The sequence below is a fragment of the Bubalus kerabau genome, chromosome 4, assembly GCF_029407905.1.
Source record: "Bubalus kerabau isolate K-KA32 ecotype Philippines breed swamp buffalo chromosome 4, PCC_UOA_SB_1v2, whole genome shotgun sequence".
NCBI lineage: Eukaryota > Metazoa > Chordata > Mammalia > Artiodactyla > Bovidae > Bubalus > Bubalus kerabau.
The window spans coordinates 10316044-10337775 of NC_073627.1; the positions used below are offsets into that span (position 1 = coordinate 10316044).

Here is a 21732-nt window from a genome sequence, read left to right on the forward strand (position 1 = left end):
TGGTAGGGGCGCTCTCCCATGTTCCCAACCATCTGAGGAGGATGAGGCCACCTGGGACCAGGGTGGGCCAGGGGCTTCTACCCTCCATGGGAACCCAGTCTGTCTTTCCAGCTGGTGACTGGACAGGCGCTGGATTTCCTGGGGTCCTCTCTCCAAGGCCATGACTTCACTGACTTGTAAAGTTGTTGCAGGAAGGGGGACCCCCTCCAGGGCCCAAGGGTGGGCTCTTGTCTAACACTTGGAAATAAACTGTCCAAGGAGACACATGTGCTGACAAAGCAAGAGACTTTGTTGGGAAGGGGTGCCCGGGAAGAGGGCAGCAGAGCGAGGGAACCCAGGAGGACTGCTCTGCCACTGGGCTCCCAGTCTTGGGTTTTATAGTGATGGGGTTAGTTTCTGGGTTGTTTCTGGCTAATCTCTCTGACTCAGGGTCCTTCCTGGTGGCGTGTGGGTCACGCAGCCAAGACGGATGCCAGTGAGAAGGATGCTGGGAGGTTGGCAGGACATATGGACAATCCTCTCCTTTCTCCTTTTGACCTTTCCTGAATTCTTCGGGCTGGCAGTAACTTGTCAGTCTGGCATTCCTTACTGGGACCTCCTGTTGTAAGAAAACCCATGTAAATGACCATTGTGCTGTCCAACCCCAGGCGCTGCCGGTCTATGTGCTCCACCTGCCTGGACTTTGGCAGTGGTCACCTCTGCCTCCTGAGCCTTTCGCCTCCAGTGGTTCCTAAGACACTGCTGTCTCCTGGTCCTCCTCCCCACTCCTGTGTTAGCAAGCCTGTCACCCTAGAATCACACCCCTGCCCCTCCCTCGAACACCAACCAACTACTCTTATCTAAGTTTCAGGAGGAAGCGGCAAAGTTAAAAAAAAAAAAAAAGAACCAGTTAACACCAACAAGACCCACGATGGGTTTTGAGGATTAGACTTCCAATAGATCTAGAGCTTATTATACGCTCTATACATTACCTAGAAGACACACCCACCAGCGCTAGGATGGTTGACAGTCGCCATGACGATAACTGGAAAAGCCCCTACAAGGACTGAAAAGGAGAGCTTCACCGGTTTCAGGTCCAAACCACGCCCCTGTTCTTGGATCATATATTCCTCTTGCTCTTTCCAAGCCCTCCCTTTTACTCCAACCCTCCTATATATTTAGTGTCTCCCTCTGAATTGGCTTGAATTGATTTACAAACTAGGTTCCCACTTCTTCAGTCTTTGGCCATTGAATAAAGCTGGTGCTGTTCCAGTCACAGCATTGGTTTTGTTAGTGTCTGTGCAAACCCAATCAGAAAAAGAAGCCCCCTGGCTGAGATCGGGGGTCTCAGCCCAGACTAGGACCCCCAGTGTGGACCTGGTTGACCCATTTGGTAAGACTCGGTCAGCCTCTTCAGTGGGCTTTCTCCAGAAGTCTGTCCTCGAAACTCTCCTTGTCTTACCTCCAAGTCTCCTCTTCCCAAATCTCTGCTTTCCAGACGCCAGGCTCATGGGGGGGCCATGTTGGCTCCCTGAGCCTGTTTCCCCTTTTATAATGTGGGGTGTAGAGACCAGGGGCCAGTGCTTACTTTCCAGGTGATTCAGTGCCCCCCTTTATTTAGTATAGTGACTAAGCCTCCTGCCCCTCCTCCTGCCCAGGGCACTAATGCACTTGGCACCAATAAAATCTCTGGAGGCCTTGGGAAGGGGATGGCTGGGAGGTGTGCTAGCCTCACCTGGAGGCTCAGCCCCTTTGTCGTCAAGGTTGGGCCCAGAAGATGCGGGCTGGGTACAGCCCCCAGGAGAGAGAGCCCTGGGCCTTGCTCCCTGTGGAAGGACCCTCCATTTGAAGAAATGAAATGAAGAAAAGAATAATGGAAAAGCCCACCAGCCTAGATCTTGCAGCCCTGGGGATCCTCATCAAACATACACCGTGCTAGTTTGAGGGTTTTAGGATGGGATGGGGCGGTGGCAGGGGAAGGGAGGTTCAGGAGGAGCGGGCTCCGTGAGCCCCTGCCTCAGCTGCTTGTCACCCTCCATCCAGGTCTGGGAAGAGGGTGGAGTGGAATGTGAAGGCCCAGAGGCACCTACCCACTCAGGGCCACTGCCTCCCCCCCTCCTCCTCCCTGGAGTGGCGCCCCATCTCCTGGTGGCGTCTGGCCCCACCTCCCACCTCTGTCTGTCCAGCTCACCTGGAAGACTCCGGGCCCCACCTGGCCAGTGCCCCCTCATTAAGCTTTACCTGCAACCAGGATGGCTGGAACTCCTCCCTGCCAAGTCAGCCTGAGGCCCTTGGAGAACTAGCCCCAAAACCCCAAACTCAACCCCCCCTCCCCACCCACTCACCAGACAGTCATTCCAGTTTGGAAGCTCTGAGCCATTTCCGGAAAGAACTGGATTAAACTCTGCCCCCTGCCTGTCACCCTGGGAACTTCCTTTCTGTCCGCACACCAGCTTGGAGCCTGGTAGTTGGCCCACACAAAGCCCTCCCTACAAGGCCTCCAGGGTAGGCTGGGTCCGGGAAGATTGGGAGGGGCCGTGGTGTTGGAGAGGACTCTTGAGAGTCCTTTGGACTGCAAGGAGATCCAACCAGTCCATCCTAAAGGAAATCAGTCCTGAATATTCATTGGAAGGACTGATGTTGAAACTGAAACTCCAGTACTTTGGTCACGTGATGCGAAGAACTGACTCATTTGAAAAGACCCTGATGCTGGGAAAGATTGAAGGCAAGAGAAGGGGACAACAGAGAATGAGATGGTTGGATAGCATCACTGACTCAATGGACATGAGTTTGAGTAAACTCCTGGAGTTGGTGATGGATAGGGAGGCCTGGTGCGCTGCGGTTCATGGGGTCGCAAAGAGTCGGACACGACTAAGCAACTGAACTGAACTGTGGTCTCGACCCCCTCGCAGGCTTAGCTCCAGAGAGGAGGAAAGAGTGACAGGCCAGGCGGGGAGGGGTCCAGGCTGTGGCCCCAAGGCTGGGGTAGAACAGGGGAGAAGAAAGGGGGTGCATAAGAGCCTGGGCCGTGGACAGGTGGGACCCAGACGGGCGTCTAGCGGAACTTCCTGGAGGAGGAGGCGGGGATGCAAGGGCAAAGAGTGGCTGGAGCAGAGGGGCGAGCCCTCCTTGCGACCCTCTCTTCCCAGGGACTCTCTGAACCCTTTCCAGCAGCTCTGCGGGCCAGCATCGCAGAGGGACGACACCCCGGCCGAGACATGGGCTGGACAATGAGCCCGCGGCCGCTGGACTGATTTCGGTCGCTGGCAGCGCAGGCCAGGCCAGGCGGTCGGGGCCCTGTCGCCGCCTCGGCACCGCCGCTCGCCTTGGGCGGCACTTTGCCCTCGGTCCCTGGGGCGGCTCTGGCCACGCCCCCAGGGGAGGAGTCGAGTCGGGGGCGGGGAGGCCGCCTGGCTCCTCGGCGGTCCGCGGCGGCGGCGGCGGCGGCGGCGACGACATGGAGAGCGGGGCGTACGGCGCTCCCAGGGCGGGCGGCTCCTTCGACCTGCGACGCTTCCTGACGCAGCCGCAGGTGGTGGTGCGCGCCGTGTGCTTGGTGAGCCGGGGTGCGGGGCCGCGGGGACCCTACTTCGTCGCCAGGCCGGGGGCGGCGAGGGCAAGGGGGCCTCCGCGCGCCTGAGAGCGCGACAGGTGGCAGCGGCCGAGGCGCGGGGGTGGGAACGGCGCGCGCGGGGCGGGCGAGAGGGGCCCGGGACCCTGCAGCCGCTCACCACCACCCGCACCCCGGGGCCCCGCCGGCCCCCCCACTCCGATCCCCGCCGCCTCCCACCCCGGGCCCTACCACCCCCACCTCCCGGCCCGGGCACCGGGTGGCCCGGGAGGCGCCGCCGGGAGCAGGCCCATCGCCCTGCTGGCGGTGGGAGGAGTTTGAGGCGGCTCCAGGACAGGTGGCCAGCGTGCCGCGACTCCCAGCCTGGGGGAATTCATCCGGAGGGGGGCTTTCCGAAGCCACGTGGGGTGAGGGGGTTGCAGGGGAAGGCCTGGCCGCCCTGAAACAGAGCCTGTCTTCCACTCAAAAGCAGCCCATGGGTCTGCTTCCCCACCCAAGGTCAAGTGACCCTAGTCTCTGCCCCTCCCCCTGAGCTGGGTGAGCCGCTCCAGCACCAGGTTATTGGGGCAGGGGGTTGGTGGGAGGTCCCCTGCTCTTGGACAACCAGAGCTCAAAGCTGGACAAGGTGTTAGGGAGCCCGCAGGCAGAGGGCTGGGCCTACAGTAGCCACACCGCACATGCCTGGGGCTGGAGCCCTGTGAGTTGCCCTGGTGACACCCTCATCCGCGCTCTGCCTGACCTGTGAGGTCCGACCCCAGGAGCAGATGCCCATGTTTAGGGATGGCAGTGCCAGGAGTCAGGCTGGCACACTGCTCCCAGCATCCAGAGTTCCGGCTTCATCTCCAGCTGGGGGTGGGGCTTGTGACTGCCAGCTCCGGAGCCTATTGAGAGGGCCTTGTGCAGACAGGCAGGGCAGGCGGGGGAGAGACCTGGTCTAGTCCCAGAGGGAGCCAGGTGTCCAGACTCACATAAGGCGGGGTTGGGCGGTAGCCTTTCAGTTTGGGGTGGAGACAGGTGATGTGAGGCTGTTCCCAAGGGCCTGGAGCCCCTCCCAGAGTTGTGGGTGCTGCACCCTCTTGACCTCCCACCCCAGTGCCTCCAGGGTCTGAGTACAGAGCTGTGTCCACGGGCCTGCTGGGCAGACCCACCTGAGGTGCCCTGTGTGGGTAGGACCAGCTATGGGCAGAAGCCAACAGGGATTCCCTGGGAGGCCAGGGGCCAGGATGCTAAAGAGCCCAGAATTCTTTGTAGGAGGAAGACTGGCCAAACTGGGGAGCCCAGCCTGGAGCAGGGAAGAGTCGGAGGGGGCTGTGGGAGTTGGCAGTCTGGGGACACGGTTTCAGTTCAGAGGCATGGTTTTCCTGAAGTGGGAGGAGTTCTCCATCACTGAGTGTTTAGGCAGAGGCTGGGTGCTGAGAGGTGACTTAGGCAGGTGGTGATCAGGGGGTGAGACTCCAAGCTTGGGTTACTCTGACTTTGTGAGCCATCCTGCTAAAAACTCACTACAAGTGGGAGTGGTCCGGCAGAGCCATCCCCCAGGCAGACAGCAGGGTGGGCAGTCACCTCCCAGGAGATCCCCCTGCACTCCCCACTGTCCTCAGTCCAGGAATCCCCAGGAATCCATGCCCCTTATAATGGATGTCTGGAGAAGGGAGTGAGGAGGGGACTCGCTCCCCAAGTTCAGGAAGGGCTGGGTCACCAAGCTCTAGCAGGGGAACAGCAGGAGCGGGGAGGCCAGTGTCCCCTCCCATCAGGGTCCCACTCCGTGTGCCGCCTGGGGGTGTGGCCCACAAGGGTGGCAGTCACTCAGCCCTTCCCCTGCCTCCCGCTCAGGTCTTTGCCTTGATCGTGTTCTCATGCATCTTCGGCGAGGGCTACAGCAACGCCCATGATTCACAGCAGCAGTACTGCGTGTTCAACCGCAACGAGGACGCCTGCCGCTACGGCAGTGCCATCGGGGTGCTGGCCTTCCTGGCCTCGGCCTTCTTCTTCGTGGTCGACATCTACTTCCCCCAGATCAGCAATGCCACTGACCGCAAGTACCTGGTCATCGGTGACCTGCTTTTCTCAGGTACCGGCCAGCTGGCTGCAGCTCCACTTGACCTTGGGGTGAACAGGAGCATCAGTGTTCCCAGAAGCTCTAGGGGGCTGTGACTGCAGGCTGGGGAGGGGTGGGAGCAGCCCTGGGTCTCCTGACCTTGCCCACGGTCAGGCTGGCACACAAGGATTTCTCAGCATCTGCTGAAACCCCCTGGAGCTGAGTGGGGCTTGGAGCAGAGCCCTAGAGATGGCATCCTGTCCCCACCCCAGCTTCTGAATCAGCACCTCTACAGCCCTGGAGGCTTCTCGCTCCCAGGGGGCCCCTGTCCTCCTGCTGCTCTGTGGAGCTAACCCTCCCCTCCCGTCCTTCGCCCCAGCTCTCTGGACCTTCCTGTGGTTCGTTGGCTTCTGCTTCCTCACCAATCAGTGGGCGGCCACCAAGAAGAACGATGTGCATATAGAAGCCGACTCAGCCCGGGCGGCCATCACCTTCAGCTTCTTCTCCATCTTCTCCTGGGTAAGTGGACCCAGGGCGGGCCAGGGTCCTGGTGTCTCTGGTGAAGGGTGGTGCAGGGCTGAGGAACCCAAACCTCGGGGCTCCTTGCAGTGCTTGCTGGCCTTCCTGGCCTACCAGCGCTACAAGGCTGGAGTGGACGAATTCATCCAGAACTACGTGGACCCCACTCCGGACCCGAGCACGGCCTACGCCTCCTACCCAGGTGTGCCTGCGGACACCTACCAGCAGCCGCCCTTCACCCAGAACGCCGAGAGCACCGAGGGCTACCAGCCACCCCCTGTGTACTGAGCTGCAGCCAGATGGTATGGGGAGGGAGGAGGGTGCCTGGGGGCCTCCCCTCTTCCCCGGCTCCTCCCCCAAGGCTTGGCTCCTAGGGCCGCTGGCCCCTCTCGATGTACCTGGCGGCTGTCCGAACTGACACAGGGCCTGGAGAGAGAGCCCTGAAGTGCCTGTGCCCCAAGGGCTTCACCCACCACTCCTCGAGGGCATTTTTTAGGAAAGGGTTTTTGTTGCTTTTAATGACCGGCATCCCCACCGGGAATAGCTCCAGGTGCCCAATATGCTGTTTTGACAAGTGCCTTAGCTTCTCCCCAGCCCAGGAGCCGGGCCCACGTCCAGGCGCTGGTGGCTGCAGCCATTTGGGGTTCTCTGCCAAAGACAAGGCTGCGGGGCCTTCTCCTTGCTCCTGCTGCAGGCACTGGGCCGGGGCTCCTTCCCTCCTCACTCAGGTTTGTTCCGCCTCAGCCCCTTGCCTGCTCTTCGGGCGGCCAGCCATGCTCACTGCTGAAGTGTCTGCTCGCTTGGACCTGTGGTCACACTCTGTGCCAGTGCCTCTGGGTCACCTTCCTGGCAGCCGAGGGGCAGGGCTGGTGCCCACCCCTGGGGGACCCTGTCTCTGATCCCGCCCTGTGGCTGCAGGGAGGGGCTTTGCCTGACAACACCCAGCTTTATGTAAATATCCCAGGTCTGTCAGGAGGTGTGGGATGCACCCACAGCCCCCAAGCTGCTCTGAATGTATATTACAAAGCCTTGGGGGAAGGACACACAGCACCCTTGGATTCTGTTAGACTAATTCTGAAATGGAATAAATGGTTTTCTCATTCATAATCTCCATTGTCATTGGTGGGGCCTCTCCCTAGGGCTGGGAGGAAGAGAAATTCCACAGGTGCAAGGTACAAGCTGCAGCTGAGGCCTTACAGAACCTAAGTTGTGGCAGCCTGCCCCTCCACTGTGCCCAGCAGCTCCCCCCACCCCCACCCCGCCTGAGGCCTTATGGAGCCTAAGTTGTGGCAGCCTGCCCCTCCACTGTGCCCAGCAGCTCCCCCCACCCCCACCCTGCCTGGGGTCTCACGCCTCACACTGCCCTCCATCAGCATCTTAAAATAGCAACTGTGCTCAGCTTGTAAACAACACGGCTTTTCTGGGCCACCTTGCCAGGGTCCTGGCGTGCCCCTGGAGGGGCAAGGGTCCTCTGCTTCCTATAGACAGGGCTCAGAACCCCTGCAGCCCATCTCAGACCCTTGGGGAGCCAACCTAACTGCCCAGCCCATGCCTGGGAATGAGCTCCGCTCAGGCAGGAGGCCAGGGCCCCCGAAGCAACTTTGGACTTCCCCTTTCCAACAGAGGGAGCTGTCAAAAGTGGGCCCCAATAGTTTCAAAATCCCGAGTAAAAACTAACAGGGTTTGGGGATTATGGTCTGACCGTGGTACTGCACCTCTGTAACTGGGACCAGCCACAAGCCAGCGGGAGGGAGAAGCTGGGGTAAGGGTGGGGAACTGGGACCCCCTCTGCATGAGGCACACCCACAGTCCAGGCCCACCCCACCCTCCCATAAGCTGCCCACTGCCCGTTTCCCAAGGCACAGCAGAGCTGGTCTTCCTGGCTCCTGAATTGTCAAGTCTGTTTCACAAAATAAAACCTGACCTCACAGCCCCAGCTGGCAGCACAGACCAAGGCTTCATCTTTCCAACCAAGCCCCAGGCTCCTTCATCCACTCATCTTGACCTGAAACCCTCCCAGACAGAAGAACAGGCAAACATGCCTCTTAGAACACTTGATGCTCATTTCTCAGTTAAAAAGATTTGTGGTTAAGGGGTCAGGAGTACTAGAAAAAGATTTGAAAGGAAATCCCCATACCTGAATCATGTCAGAGGTTGTCTATAGTGAGACCTGGGGAATCCCAGACAGTTAAAAGAGAAATATGCTTTTACCAACCAATAAATTTTAATATTAGTTATCAGTTCCACGCCCACACACACACACACATGCACACAACCCCCACCTCCTTAGAAGACAAGCCCATGGGAGCTGAGCCCCAGAGCAGGGTGAGTGTCACCCACGTGGAAGAAGCTGTAATTCCGGAGAAAAGGATCGCCAGATCAGGAAGGGCTTTCAGCCCAAAAGGAAATAAGAACAAGTCCAGCCATCCCCAGGGGCAGCCGGGAACCTGTCCCAGGCAGAGGGACCAAGTCTTTGCGTGGGAGGAGGCCCACGCTGAGCCAGAGGTGCTGGGGTATGGACTTCCCAGTGAGAACAGAAACTCAACAGCAAATGCCACAAACTGGGAAGAAGCCGCGACGCCGATGTCACAGCAGCTGGTGGCTTGGCCTCACCCCAAGAGGGATGGCTGCAGCGGCCAGACTCCGCCCTGTAGGGCGGCCAGCTCCGGCCTCGGGAGACTGTGATCGCCCCGCAGCCGGGATGGGAACTGAGAAAAGCTGGTGGGCAGGCGAGGAGGGAAGTGTGCAGTGCAGACCACCAGCCGCCTCCTTGGCCTGGGAAAGGGCACAGCAGCAGGGACTGCTGGTGGTGAAACCTCCACCTCCCCCCACCCCTCCCCCCTCCCCCACCACTTCCTCCTCCAAGAAGGCCGGGCAGCGCGTGGGCATCCGCCAGGGGGCGACAGCGGGCGAGTCGGGGGGAGCAAGTGGCGGGTGAGCGCCCGCCCTGGGGAGGGGCCAGGACCTCAGTTGGCCTGGCTGCACTGCCGGATCTGATGAGTGGCAAACAGCTTCCGGACTCCTGGGGCCTCCGCCGGCTTTCCCAGCGTCATCGGGCAGTTCTCCTTATTCTCTTCGCTGTCCAGCACGGCGGGCTGACCCGAGGCCTTCTTGAAGTAGCATAGGCGGCACACGGAGTGGTACTTGTCTGCTCCTCCGATGACCTCGACCTGACCGTGCGACAGGAAGCGCCTGGATTGAGCGGGGCTGGGGGCGCAGCGCCCCATCCCTCGCCCTTGGGAGAAGGCAGAGGGCGGCTACTTCCTTCTCCACACCCAGCCTCTAGGTGTAGGCGCCCCACCCCTGGGAGAAGGCAGGGAGTGGCTACCTCCTTCTCCACGCCCAGCCTCTTGGTGTAGGCGGCCTCTCGGAAGCACTCCATGCACACTGCCGTCAGCTTGACCACGCTCTCTGCCAGGGGCACCAGGTTCAGGATGGTCCCAAAAGCCTGTACAATCCACAGAAAGACGAGTGCACACGCATTTCGCCGGGTGGGCTTTTCCTGGAGACCCTGACTCACAGCCCTGAAGCCAGGAGACTAAGCCTGGACCTCGCCTTCCCCCAGAGCACCTGCCCTAGGCAGGTGGAGTCAGGGGCACCCCAGGGAGCTGGGACTGGCTGGCCCGAGTGCCTGGGCTTGGGCATGGTGTGGGCATCCAGGGCGCTCTGGGCTGTCCATTTCTGCGTGCTACCCAGGCCCCTCAGTCCCCGGACCCACCCTAAGACCTGGACAGACACTTCACCTTCCTCTGAAAGGTCCCATCCAGCGCAGCCACAATGACGGTCTTCCCCGAGTTGGCCATGTTCTCGCAGAACTCCACAATGTCAGGGAACTGGAGGAAAGGGTGAGAAGAGGAGGAGTGAGCTTCCGCCCTGGGCAGCAGCTTCTGGGAGCTGCGGACATGCTGCCAGGCCCAGAAGCTCCACTACCCGCATCCAGGTGGAGCTGAGAACAGGGCCACCCTAGCCCTCCCACCCACAGCTTCCCAACTCGCTCCCCCATGGCACCAACTTTCCACAGCAGAGCCAGGCCGCACTCCAGGCTAGGCGCCTGGACCTGCCACCAGGGTGATGCAACCCAGGTGGAGAGGCCGTCTGCCACTGCAGTGGACCAAAGCTCAGATCTGACGCTGCCTCGGGCTTGAACCAGGTTCTCCATTGGCTGTGACCCTGGCAATGACTTCATGTTCCTGAGCCCAGGAAAAGGCAAGGAAGGCCCCTGGTGATTTTAAGGATTAAGGACACACAAATAATTTATTACATATGCTATTTGGCTGAGAGGCAGGCTCTGTGTGTTTGCTTTATTTTTTTCTTCTTTTAAACATAATGTGCCATGTGATGCCTGGAGAAGGGGCAGGAGTTCCACTGGCCACTTACAGAGCAGGATGGCTCAACACACCACCTGCAGAAAGTCCTTACTTGGTAAATAAAATTTCATTTCAAGTGGCCCAAGGGGCCACTACTTAAACAAATCCTTTGGTGACCTTTCACTGGTCAATCATCTATCTGGTCTGTGGGATGGGTGAAGTGGGGAGTTCCAGTATATGGGCAGAGTGTCTCTCTCCAAGCTACTCGTGGAGGTGCATAGTTACAAGACCTGAGGGCTCACCCAGACGAGGACCAGGACAGGGCTTAGAGAACCCAAACCAGTTCCAGCGGGATTCACCAAAGCCAGATCTGACTGCCCTCTGCAGGGTTTGCCGAGCCTGCACTATGGAAATGGCACCTCCCATCCCTAGGCTCCAGCCTGGCTCCAGGTGAGGCCCCTCCTTTTCTCTAAAGGACATGCCACAGGTCACAGAAATGCAGCCCCCAGCCTGCAAGGACCTGTCAGCCAGTGCCCCCCACCCCGATCCCTGTTGTCACAAACAAAACTGTTTCTAGACACTGCCAGAAATCCACGGGGAAGGTGGAGAGCAGAACCACCCTGGGAGGAGCACCTTCTTCATCTTACCCTCCCTGTCCAGTCATGGTCCCTCCACACCAGGGTCTGGGGACCGCGAGGGGTCCTCCACCCTGCCTGCTACAGTGATGCCCATGGTCAGAGAGCTCAGTTCTTCCACCTGAACTTTGTGCCCTGTTCACATGCCACCCCACTCTCTGCCCAAACACTGAACCCAGGGCCCCCCGAAGGGGTTCCTGAATGATCCAAGGTACAGTCAGAGCTGTCCAGGTTGTCTGCAGCATCCCCGAAGGCCCACTGGTAACCAACCACGTTACTGACGTTTGTTTCTATCGCCACTCATTTTTTTAGGTTATGTTACGGGCTGACTTGTGAACCCTCCCACCCCCCCAATCCTTATGCTGAAACCCTGACCCCCAATACCTCAGAATGTGACCTTATTTGGACAGAGGGTCTTTGCAGAGGTCATCCAGTTAAAGTAGATGTGTAGGGTGTGCCTCACTCCAGTAGGAATGGTGTCCTCGCAAAAAGGGGAAACGTGGACCCAGGGACAGACAGAGGAGCAGACGAACATGAAGAGGTAGGGAGCAGATGGCCACCTGCACGCCGAGGGGACTGGCCTGGGACAGACTCTCCCTCGCGGCCTTGGGAGAACCTGCCCTGCCCACACCTTGATCTTGGGCTCCCAGCCTCCAGAGCTACAGGAAATGAATGTCTGTGGTTTAAACCACCTGGTCTGCAGTGGTCAGCAGCCAGAGACCCCAATACAAGTTACATTTAAAGCAGGGCTTCAGAGGACCTAGCCAACGCAGAATTTTCTTGGGAGACAAAAATGATCACCACAGGGGATCCAGCAAGAAAAGCAACAGGTAGGGTTTCTTGACAGTGACAAGCCTGCCCGTGTAGTTCATCTGCTGGCCCAGCACCAGAGCTGACCTGCCGAGAGCCGCTTCCTGAACAAGGTATGATGGGGGCGGGGAGGACCGAAAGCGGTGGAAGCGGAGGTCAGGCGGCCAGGAAGGAGATTCGCCCTTGTCGTCATGTTGCCCAGTGGTCGCAGCCTCGTGATGCTCGACGGAAGCACCCCGGCCCTGCCCAGGCGGAGACCTCGCTTCCTAGCAGCCCGGCTGGCGTTGAAGGTTGTAGAGACCACAGGAGGGGACAGGGCGAAGGATGTTTCAGTGAAGGATTCAGCTGCTCCACCACGAATGGTAAAGACTAAATGAGATGCCCAGACCAAATCCAGAGGCAAATAAACCAGGAAGAAATATTTACAGCATGTAACAAAGTGGCACTGGTTATATCACATGACCCAGAGGAAAGACAAACCAAGAGGAGGCTCTTTACAAAAGGAGAAAACAGGGACAACGTCAGCCACCCAGTAAGAAAAGAGAAAGGCAGTCAGAACAGAATATGTGTGCGCAGCCACCGCCCCCTGCCCTCCACAGGGGACGTCTGCAGAGACCTGGCAGTCCCCGCCCTCCTCCTGCAAGCCATCCATGCCCCTCCAGCAGAGGACCGTCCTGGGCGGCTTCCAGGCTCTCCCAGGGTGAACGCTGAAGTCCTTCCTGCTGACCAGGCCAAAGCCCCTGATCTGGAGCACACTCCTGCCTGGGAACTTCACCCCACTTTCCTTCCAGCCCCTTTCTGACCATCCTCATAAAGCATAATCCCCACCGGGGCTCCACCTACTCACATGGCTTTTCTCTCCCCTAGTTGCCAAAACTTTTACACATCTCTTTCCCCCAGCTAGAATGGAAGTGCAAGGGCAAGACCCTGGCTGTACCCCCAACACCTAGAACATTGCCGCCATACGGCTCAAGCTCAGAAAACACTGCATGAATAAGCCCAACCCCTTGGCCAGTGATTCCAATACACCAGATGAACCCCAATACACCAGATGACAGCCCAATGTCCACCCACACGTCCATCACAGCCTTTAAGTGCCGCACCCAAGGGGCTGGGTCATGCAAGACACGGTACATTCACAAGGATAGGTGTCTGTTGATGTGGAAAGATGGTCACAACACGTGATATAAACCCTATAAAGATATATATATGTACGGAGACTAGAAGGATGCAGACCAAATGTTCTGTGATTTTTGTTTTTCTGGGCAGCGAAAGAGAAGGGCAGGCCAGCGGCAGGAGCTGCCTGCGCTCACAGTGGGCCTCGGGGTTGCTGTGCTGAACAGAATTAATTTCATACAACTAATTTCATAGAGTTAATTTCATGAGCTTCTGGCCCGGTCACACAGGGCAAAACCAGACCCCTTCTAGGGAATACCCTGGGGGTCCAGTGGTTAGGATTCAGAGCTCTCACTCCCATAGACCCAGGTTCAATCCCTAGTCCAGGAACTAAGATCCCACACGTTGTGTGGCATGGTCAAAACAAACAAACCAGACTCCTCCCTAAGCATGTCTGAGCATGGACAGAACGTAAGTAAGCATCACCTAGGCTATGGGGTACCAAATGTACCCCCTCCTGGCTAAAGGAGTGACCCCTGCTGCTTCGGCCTCCTGGTCCACCCTCCCTACAGGTGACGTTTAAGATGCTGGTCAGAATCATCGCTCTTCCCAGGACACCAAATCAAGAGCCAAACCGGCCTCCAAAACCCTCCCAGGAATGACCTGACACCGCCCCCATCTCCTAATAACCAAGCCCTCACCCACACCCCCCAGTTCTCATGCCAGTGTCTCCCTGCAACTACAATCCCCAGTTGTTCAGTTCTGGGGCTATTCCTGGTGGTCTCTGGACAGAAGACATTAGTAGTCAATTATAGACTTTCTTCTTAGATATAGTCCTTCCTGACTTTTCCCAGATGAGCCCCCTTCGTACTTGTGGTAAAACAGAGATAAGACGGGCACTCAGGGTGACACCGCGAGGCTGGTGTGCCCAGGAGCCAGCTGCCCAGCTATCACTGTACCCTCAGCTGATAGCTTGGGGACTTCAGACACACCCCTCCCCAACACCCCGTCTGCACAGGAAGGATGAAGGAAGGGAGGGGCAGCCCTTTTGTCCGGCCCCACGTTGAGAGGCAGCCTCCAGACTTCTTGCTAAGCAAGACCCACAGGGGTGAGGATCGAACAGAAGACTGGTGATGTTTCTATAGGGCATTTAATAAATACTTGTGATGGAAACTCAACTGTGACTTGCTGGCCAGAGAGGAAGCAGCCATAGAAACGGAACAGAACTGGGGGTCCAGTGGCCCACCAGCTCCCGAACCAGGGCACTTGGCTCTCAACCAAGGAGGTGTCAGAAGAGGAAGGTCCCTGCCAGGGTGTCCAGCTCAGCCCTGAGAAGACGCTTTACCTACAGCCAGGGAGCAGAGTGGTTAGCAGGCACACACTGGGCCTGAAGGATGGGAGAGCTTCCCCAAAGCTCACATTCCTTGTTCTGAGAGCCACCTCCCAAAACTGACCCAGGCTCCCCAGAGCCTTCTGGAGCTCAGAGTCTAGGAGAGAAAGGGAAGAGCTGCAGCCCTGTTCTCCCCTGAAGCCCCTCTTACCCCAAGTCCCTCCACCATGAAGCCACAAAAGAAAACGTAAGTGTACGTGTGTGTGTGCATGAAGAGGCCAGCTACAGCACAGCTGTGTTTAGAAGCAAGCTGACCATCTCTGAGGTCAGAGATGGAGTGGTCACAACAAGGTGGGTGAATAGACGGATGCAGCCTGGCTCCTGGAGCAGGTCCGGGCAGCTGGCAGTCCATCTCCAGAGGGCACACACCGAAAGATACACCCAGTGTGGGGATAGAGGATCCCCAGTCTCAGGTGGGAGGGAAGCATGGAGCTGTGATCACCATAACAGAGCCTGAGACATCCCTGGAGGACATTACAGCCCGAGCCACTGGCTCCACCCTGCCCTGGGACCTGGAAGGCAGGGCAGGCAGATTGCCAACCACTCACCTAACAAAGAAAAGTATTTCCTTAATTTTCTATTTCCTCTTCCTCCAGGGCATAGCACTGGAGCAAAAGTACAGATAAGGGAGTGAAGTGAAGTCGCTCAGTCGTGTCCGACTCTTTGCGACCCCGTGGGCTGTAGCCCACCAGGCTCCTCTGTCCATGGGGTTCTCCAGGCAATAATACTGGAGTGGGTTGCCATTTCCTTCTCCAGGGGATCTTCCTGACCCAGGGATTGAACCCAGGTCTCCCGCATTGCAGGCAGACGCTTTAACCTCTGAGCCACCAGGGAAGTCCACAGATAAGGGAACCATATGCCAAAACTCCAGTGGTGAAAAGGCAGCAGAGGCAAGGCACACATGCGGACCCTGGCATATGGAAACCACCCAGGGACCCACTGGGTTCTAGGGGCCTCTGGGTTGTCTCCTCTCTACTGTCAGCATGCAGCCACCTGGACTGATCTTGGAAGTCACATGTGAAGACAGGGGCCTCGTTGGCAGGCCATCCCACCACTGATGACTTGGAATACCTTTCTTTCGTGGTAAGCTACTGAAAATTAGGGTTTATTTGTCACAGGAGCTCACATTACCCTAACGTAATGGGTGGAGGTGGGGGGTTGAAGTAAAGTCCCTCGGGAGTTTTAGTTTCATCCATTCAAGACACACTTGAAGAAATAAAACACTGCAAAAACGCTGGAGAGAAACTAAGATCACAAGAGACAACCCACAAGCTCAGCCAGAGAACACGCTCCTAATGACCCGGATGCAGAGTGAGCTGGAGACGACTTTAAAAAGAGGTTTCCAGAAAGACAACAGAAGGAACAGAATTGGTTCTTGATTCTTAAACAAGAGTATCTAAATGTCCATCAACAGATGAATGGATAAAGAAGATGCAGTACATATATACAATGGAACACTACTCAGCCATTAAAAAAGAACAAAATAATGCCACTTGCAGCGACATGAACGGCCCTGGAATGAGTCAGAGAAAGATATCATATAATATCACTTATATGTGAAGTCTAAAAAAAAAGGTACAAATGAACTTATTTACAAAACAAAAATAGAGTCACAGATGTAGAAAACAAATTTATGGTTACCAGGGGGCATGAGGTGGGTGAGGATAAATTAGGAGATTGGGGTTGACATATACACACTACTATATATATAAAACAGATAACTAATAAGAACCTACTGCATAGCACAGGGAACTCCACTCCATATTCTGTAATGCCCATATGGAAAAAGAATCAATAAAAAAGAGTGGATGTATGCATACGTATAACTGAATAACTCTGCTGTACACTTGAAACTAATTCACTGTCAGTCGACTGCACTCCAATACAGCAGAAACAAACAAACACCCCAGGAGCAGACTGTTAAATAAGCCACGCCCAGTATAAAACAGGATAAATAAAAACAAGACCCCCCTGGACCACACTATTCTGAGAGAGAATAGACGGGCTCCCTGCCCAGGAAAGGGATCAGAGAGGCCTTCTCCTGAGCTCTAAGGCACGCGTCTGCTGCTTTTCCAAAGCAACGAGGGGAAACACTGGCCACGTGCCACCCCACTAACTAGAAAACAAAACAAAGCCATCTTCACATCAAGACGGAGAGCTTCCCACCAACACAGCCTGGCTGTAAGAACTACTAAAGGGTGTATTTCAGCAGGAGGAAAAATAAACCCATAAAGAACAAGCAAGAGGGACTTCCCCAGTGGTCCAGCGGCTAACACTCTATGCTCCCAACGCAGGGGGCCCGGGTTCAGTCCCTGGTCAGGAAACCAGACCCCACATGCCGCCAACTAAGACATGGCGCCGCCAAATGAATAAAAACAAACAAACAAAAAAAAAAACAAGCAAGAAGCATCAGTGAGCCAAACCAAACCAAACCCTTCCTTCTGGTATTGAGAAATCAAACTTTTTTGTTCATTGTAAATTTTTTTTTTTTTAAAGGTACAATAAATTCCATGTAACGGTAACACAGAGGGACTTTCCTGGTGGTCCAGTGGCTAAGAGTCTGTGCTCCCAATGAAGGGGGCCCAGGTTTGATCCCTGGTCAGGAAGCTAGATCCCCCATGCTGCAATGAAGACTGAATGAGACCCAAGCAGCCAAATAAATAAATATTAAAAAAAAAAAACAACTCAGAAACACAGAAAGCAGTAAGGGAAATTCAAAGGGTTTTCAGATACTAGTTAAAGCAAAGTAACTTAACAATATTTACCTACTTAAAGATCAGAAATAGAACCAACAACCTCCAAACCAGCAGAGGAAAAAGGGGGACTTAAGGGGTCCACAGGAAGAGCAATGTCAGGACAAGTCAACTTACAAACTGCCCTTCGTCGATGCCTATGACAGCCACCCTCTGCGCATCCTGGATCACGTCCCGGAGCAGACAGGCTGGCAGGGCCTCCATGGTGTTCCTGGGGACAGAAAGCCAGAGTGTGGGCAAGGCAGGGGAGCGCCCTCATGACCACCCCCTCCTTACAAAGCAGGTCAAGCCATCTGCCCAGAGCTTTGAGAAGTTAGTGCCCGTGGGAAGGCATCTGGAAAGGACAGTAAAGGTCTTTCTTCAGAAAACCAGCTATTCAACATGAGCTATTTCACTCTATGCTTTGGACTGGAAATTAGCAATGCCTAATGTAAAGGTCAACCTGGATGCCAAGCTCTTCTCTGCTGTGTGTGTAAGGGGAGGGGAGGGGCCAAGGCACAGAAAGGGTTAATTCATGAGATACAGTGTCCAGGGCCCATGACGCTTTGGGGATGAATGAAATGTTTTAAATTCTCTTAAAAATCAGAATAAGGGGCTTCCCTGGTGGCTCAGTGGTAAAGAATCTGCCTGCTAGTGGAGAAGGCACAGGTTCAAGCTCTGATCCTGGAAGATCCCGCTTGCTACACAGCAACGAAGCCCAGGTGCCACAGCTACTAAGCCTGTGCTCTAGAGCCTAAGAGCTACAGCAACTGAAGCCCGTGTGCCCAAGAGAAGCCACCCCAATGAAAAGCCTGCTCACCACAATTCGAGTAGCCCTCGCTCGCCTCACCTAGAGAAAAACCTGAACAGCACGGGAGATCCAGCCCAAAAAAATAAAAATAAATCAATAAAATTATTTTTTAAAAAATCAGAATGTGACTCTGTCTGAATTATTTTTGTCTTTCTAGCAATGTACTCATAGAGTATAATTTTTTTCTTCTGATAGAGGAAGGGGCCCATGAAAGTCTTACCATGGCCCTGGGCAGACCATTAGCACCAGAATCTAAGACTTGCAGCCCCGTGCGCTGGCAGAGATAAGCTGGGAACACCAACCAGCAGGGCAGTGACCTAGAATTCCCTCCTGTGGACTCCTCTGGCTGATCACAGGATTTCTTACAGACCATAGAGCTATTAACAGGCAGAGTCGGCATTCAAATCCACATTCATGCTGCTGCCTCGTATGTCCTAAAGGCAGATTCCCACCCAGCAGAGTATGAAAGCGAAAGGCAGCATGTGGGAATGTTCCAGTGCATTAAATGACTCAGTGAATCCTGCCCTGCCCCCACAGCCAGGCCTTCTGGAAAAGGAAAGCTAGTTCTTTGTCTTCTTTTTAAAAAGTTTCTGTTTTTCTACAATGTTATTTTCTCCTGTCTCCATTTCTGCCTGCTCCTCTGAACTAGCCTTGCAAGGGGCTAGGAGCTTCCTGAAGGTTCTGCAGTTTACAGCTAGAGTGGCTCAGACCATAAAGAATCTGCCTGCAAGGCAGGAGACCTGGGTTCAATCCCTGGCAACCCACTCCAGTATCCTTGCCGGGAAAACTCCCACGGACAGAGGGGTGGCAAAGAGTTGGACACGACTGAGCAACTTTTACTTCATTTTTAAAACTATGCCGTAGTGATTATCTTACAGTTACTTTATGGTCATCCTGCTTCAAGCTCTGGGAAGAGTGTGAAACTACTTCCTGCATTTTAAACCCCCCACCCTTCCCCAAATAAAGAAAACCAGAGAGCAGGCAAGGCAGTAAGCTGGTTCCATCTCTAGCAAGAGCAGCATCTCTAGAACTCTGTCACCCTGCCAAGTGCTCGGCCTCTGCTGGGGCTTGTCCAGGCCTCTAGAGCCCATGTCAGAAAGGGTTTGTGACCCTGGGGCAGGGCTCGGATTTCACGCCATTGAACAGACTCTAGAAGCTGCCCTTCTGTTCGCTGCAGTGTTGCCTCTACTGCCTCACTGTCCTCCCCTGATGCTCCCCGAGTCCCATGCGGTGGAGGCCTATGTTTTAGGGATGGGAAGGCAAATTTGGAGATGTAAATGACCTGCCTGCAACAGACAGCAGGTCAGGGAAATGTCACTCAACATTTAACTTAACTCGGAGTCCAGGGCCCTCTAAGCCTCAGCACCTGCCCGCCTTCAGAACCCCACTCGTTAGACTATGAAATCACCCAGCCTATAAAAACTAACCATGCTGTATGTTGAGGCTACTCTCTCCTTCTGAGATGGGCCACACTCTGTCTGTGGTGTATGTTTCTCTCTAAATAAATCCACCTCTTACTTTAAAAAGAAAAAAAAAAGCTCCCGCCCTGAAACCACTCACAGCATGGCCTTGCTGCTGGGGGCTCAGGTGGACAAGTCTGGAAGACAACAACAGTATCTCAGGCTCCAAAGTATCAGGCCCCAGTCTGCTGCACGGAATGGCAGGAACGGTACTAAATTTCACCTCCAACCTCAGGCAGTGGACTGAAATGTCCATAGGGCGCAGGCAGATAGACGTAAAAGGGGGATGCTTGAAGGCCACGAGATGACGGGAAGTCGAGGACAAGCCAACTAAAAATTTAAATAAAATTCACTCTGCAGCCAACAAAACCAGCCTGCACCCTCCATGGAGGTCAAGAGCAGGAGGTCAGGAGTAGTATCCTTGGTCAGATACTACTGACATTTGGGGCTGGATCATTCTTTGTCATGAGGCGGTCTGTGCATCATAGAATGTTCAGTGGCATTCCTCTACCGACTAGTTGCCATCGTGCCCTTATCTCCTCCTGTGGTTAAAAACTAAAAAGATCTCCAGACATTACAAATAGACTCTAGAAGGCAAAATCACCTCCACTGGGTTAAGAACCACTGGGCTAGAGTCCCAAGAAAGGCTAAGTTGTAGGGTACCATGCCAAGCAACTAGGAAAGTTTGCAGATTTAAACGGTTCCTTGTCAGGCATCAGCATTATTAACCATCCACTCTAAAGAACACTGACAGTGTGTTCTGTGAATTTACACCGGGCTTCTCACAAAAGGTGTGGGGACAGGATGGAAGAGGCAGGGACTGACCGGTCATGTGTGGAGAAGAGGTTGCTGTAACGCGTGTCTTTGGCATATTTGATCACCAGGCACTTGTACTGGGCAATCTGGAAGCGACGGACCCGTCTCATTAGCTCAGTACTGCAAGGTAAGGCCTAAGCGTTAATGTGGGCGAGGAAGACCCCATCAGCTCAAGCTGGGTTCCCCACTGCCTTCTGGGGGTCTACAGCCTGAGTCCCACCCATGGAGGGGAAGGTTGCAGGGCAGGGTGTGGGAAAGACCTGTGAGGAAAGAGAGGGCCCCAGCACAGAGTTTCAGTCTAGACCCAAGGAGGGAGGAGCATGTCTGGGCAGGAAGTCATTCTCTACGGGGAGGGTGTCAAGGAGGAGCCCTCAGGTGGTCCAGGGAAGGGCTGGAGGAGTGATTCTGTCAGGAGCACAGGTGGGGTGGGCAGAGGAAAAGACCACATGCAGGGGAGAGGGGTCCAGATTCCATTCCAAAATCATCTCACCCCACAGTTGTTCACCTAACCTGAACTAACAGAACTTTTTGGTGCAACAAGGGGAGCACCGAGTCTGTGTCCATGAGCCCACCCTGAGCCTCACCATCGTGGGCAAGGGCTTTGAGCCGGAGGGCTCTCCCCCAGGGCCATATAGGAAGGGGTCAGGGGAGTCACTGGGAGCTCGCTGGCGCCACCTCGGTCTGGGATTCGGTCTATCACTTCAAGGAAGCAAAGGCGCCAGTGGCTTGACTGCAGTGTGCAGAGTGACTACCTTCCTGGGCCGTCTAAGGAAACAGTCACACTGGAAGAAAGCGACAAACACCGCAGGGCGCTCAGGGCCCGGCCACCGTGCACACGCCCTTCAGGTGGTTGCTTTAAAGGGGCTAAACGACAACCAGCTCCCGGAAGGATGGGTGGTTGCATGGCCCCAAGCGGAGGAGGGTCTGACGGAAATGGGAGGAGCGCCTCCTCCGCGAGGTATTCCACACAGGAGAGACGTTCTGGGCGGGAAAGTGGGGGTCGGACAGCGGGAGATGTTCTGGGAGGGCCAGTGTTCTGAGAGAGGCCGCAGGTTCGAGGCGGGGTGGCGGCGTCAGGGGTGGATGGCGTCCCGGGGGGGCTGGAGGAGGAGCAGGGAAGCAGGGGAGGAGGTCCTGGGCCACCCCCGTCCCGCAAGGCCATTACCTTTTTCCTGAGAACATGGGTCCGAGAATCACCTAGGAGAAAAGGAGAGGTCACTTCGGGCCCCGGGGCGCATGAATACCCAGGGACCTCCCCCCTACCAGTCACGACTCCGACCCTGACCCCGACCCCTCCCCGGCTCCCGCACCTGGATCTGCCCCCGGGTCTTGCTGGGGGAGCCTGGCAGCACGTTGGGCAGGTTGATGCAGCTCATGGCACCTTCAGGGAGCTGGCAAACCGAGCACTCTGAGCCGCTGCCGCCGCCTTGCAGGCTCCCGCCGGTTCCCGCGCAGGGCATGTTATCCCCGGCGAGCAGGCCAATCGGAAGCCGGGGCCGCCGTCCCGGAACCAATCACCGCGCGGCCGCGGGACTGGAGGGAGATTTG

General features: G+C 55.8%; 2 protein-coding genes and 1 long non-coding RNA gene across 4 annotated transcripts; 1 reads left to right on the plus strand and 2 right to left on the minus strand.

Annotated features, from left to right (window-relative positions):
• Nucleotides 1-282: 282 nt before the first annotated feature.
• On the minus strand, nt 283-2363 carry LOC129651128 (uncharacterized). The gene is made up of 3 exons (XR_008714019.1): nt 2325-2363; nt 989-1045; nt 283-598 (listed from the first exon to the last, which is right to left on the minus strand). It is a non-coding gene; the product is annotated as an uncharacterized LOC129651128 (long non-coding RNA).
• A 1014-nt stretch (nt 2364-3377) lies between these two features.
• SYNGR2 (synaptogyrin 2) lies at nt 3378-7214 on the plus strand. 2 transcript variants are annotated; one of them, XM_055575254.1, is made up of 4 exons: nt 3378-3535; nt 5384-5621; nt 5968-6107; nt 6198-7214. In XM_055575254.1, exons 1-4 carry the CDS (start codon nt 3437-3439, stop codon nt 6393-6395), a joined length of 675 nt encoding a protein of 224 aa, XP_055431229.1. In that variant the 5' UTR covers nt 3378-3436; the 3' UTR covers nt 6396-7214. The 2 variants fall into 2 exon arrangements, with proteins under 2 accessions (XP_055431229.1, XP_055431230.1); XM_055575255.1 differs by lacking the exon at nt 5968-6107.
• Nucleotides 7215-8312: 1098 nt separating this feature from the next.
• TK1 (thymidine kinase 1) lies at nt 8313-21648 on the minus strand. Its single transcript, XM_055575256.1, has 7 exons — nt 21495-21648; nt 21350-21381; nt 20194-20304; nt 17236-17329; nt 9851-9940; nt 9436-9555; nt 8313-9277 (listed from the first exon to the last, which is right to left on the minus strand). Exons 1-7 carry the CDS (start codon nt 21642-21644, stop codon nt 9074-9076), a joined length of 801 nt encoding a protein of 266 aa, XP_055431231.1. The 5' UTR covers nt 21645-21648; the 3' UTR covers nt 8313-9073.
• Between the last annotated feature and the right edge of the window lie 84 nt (nt 21649-21732).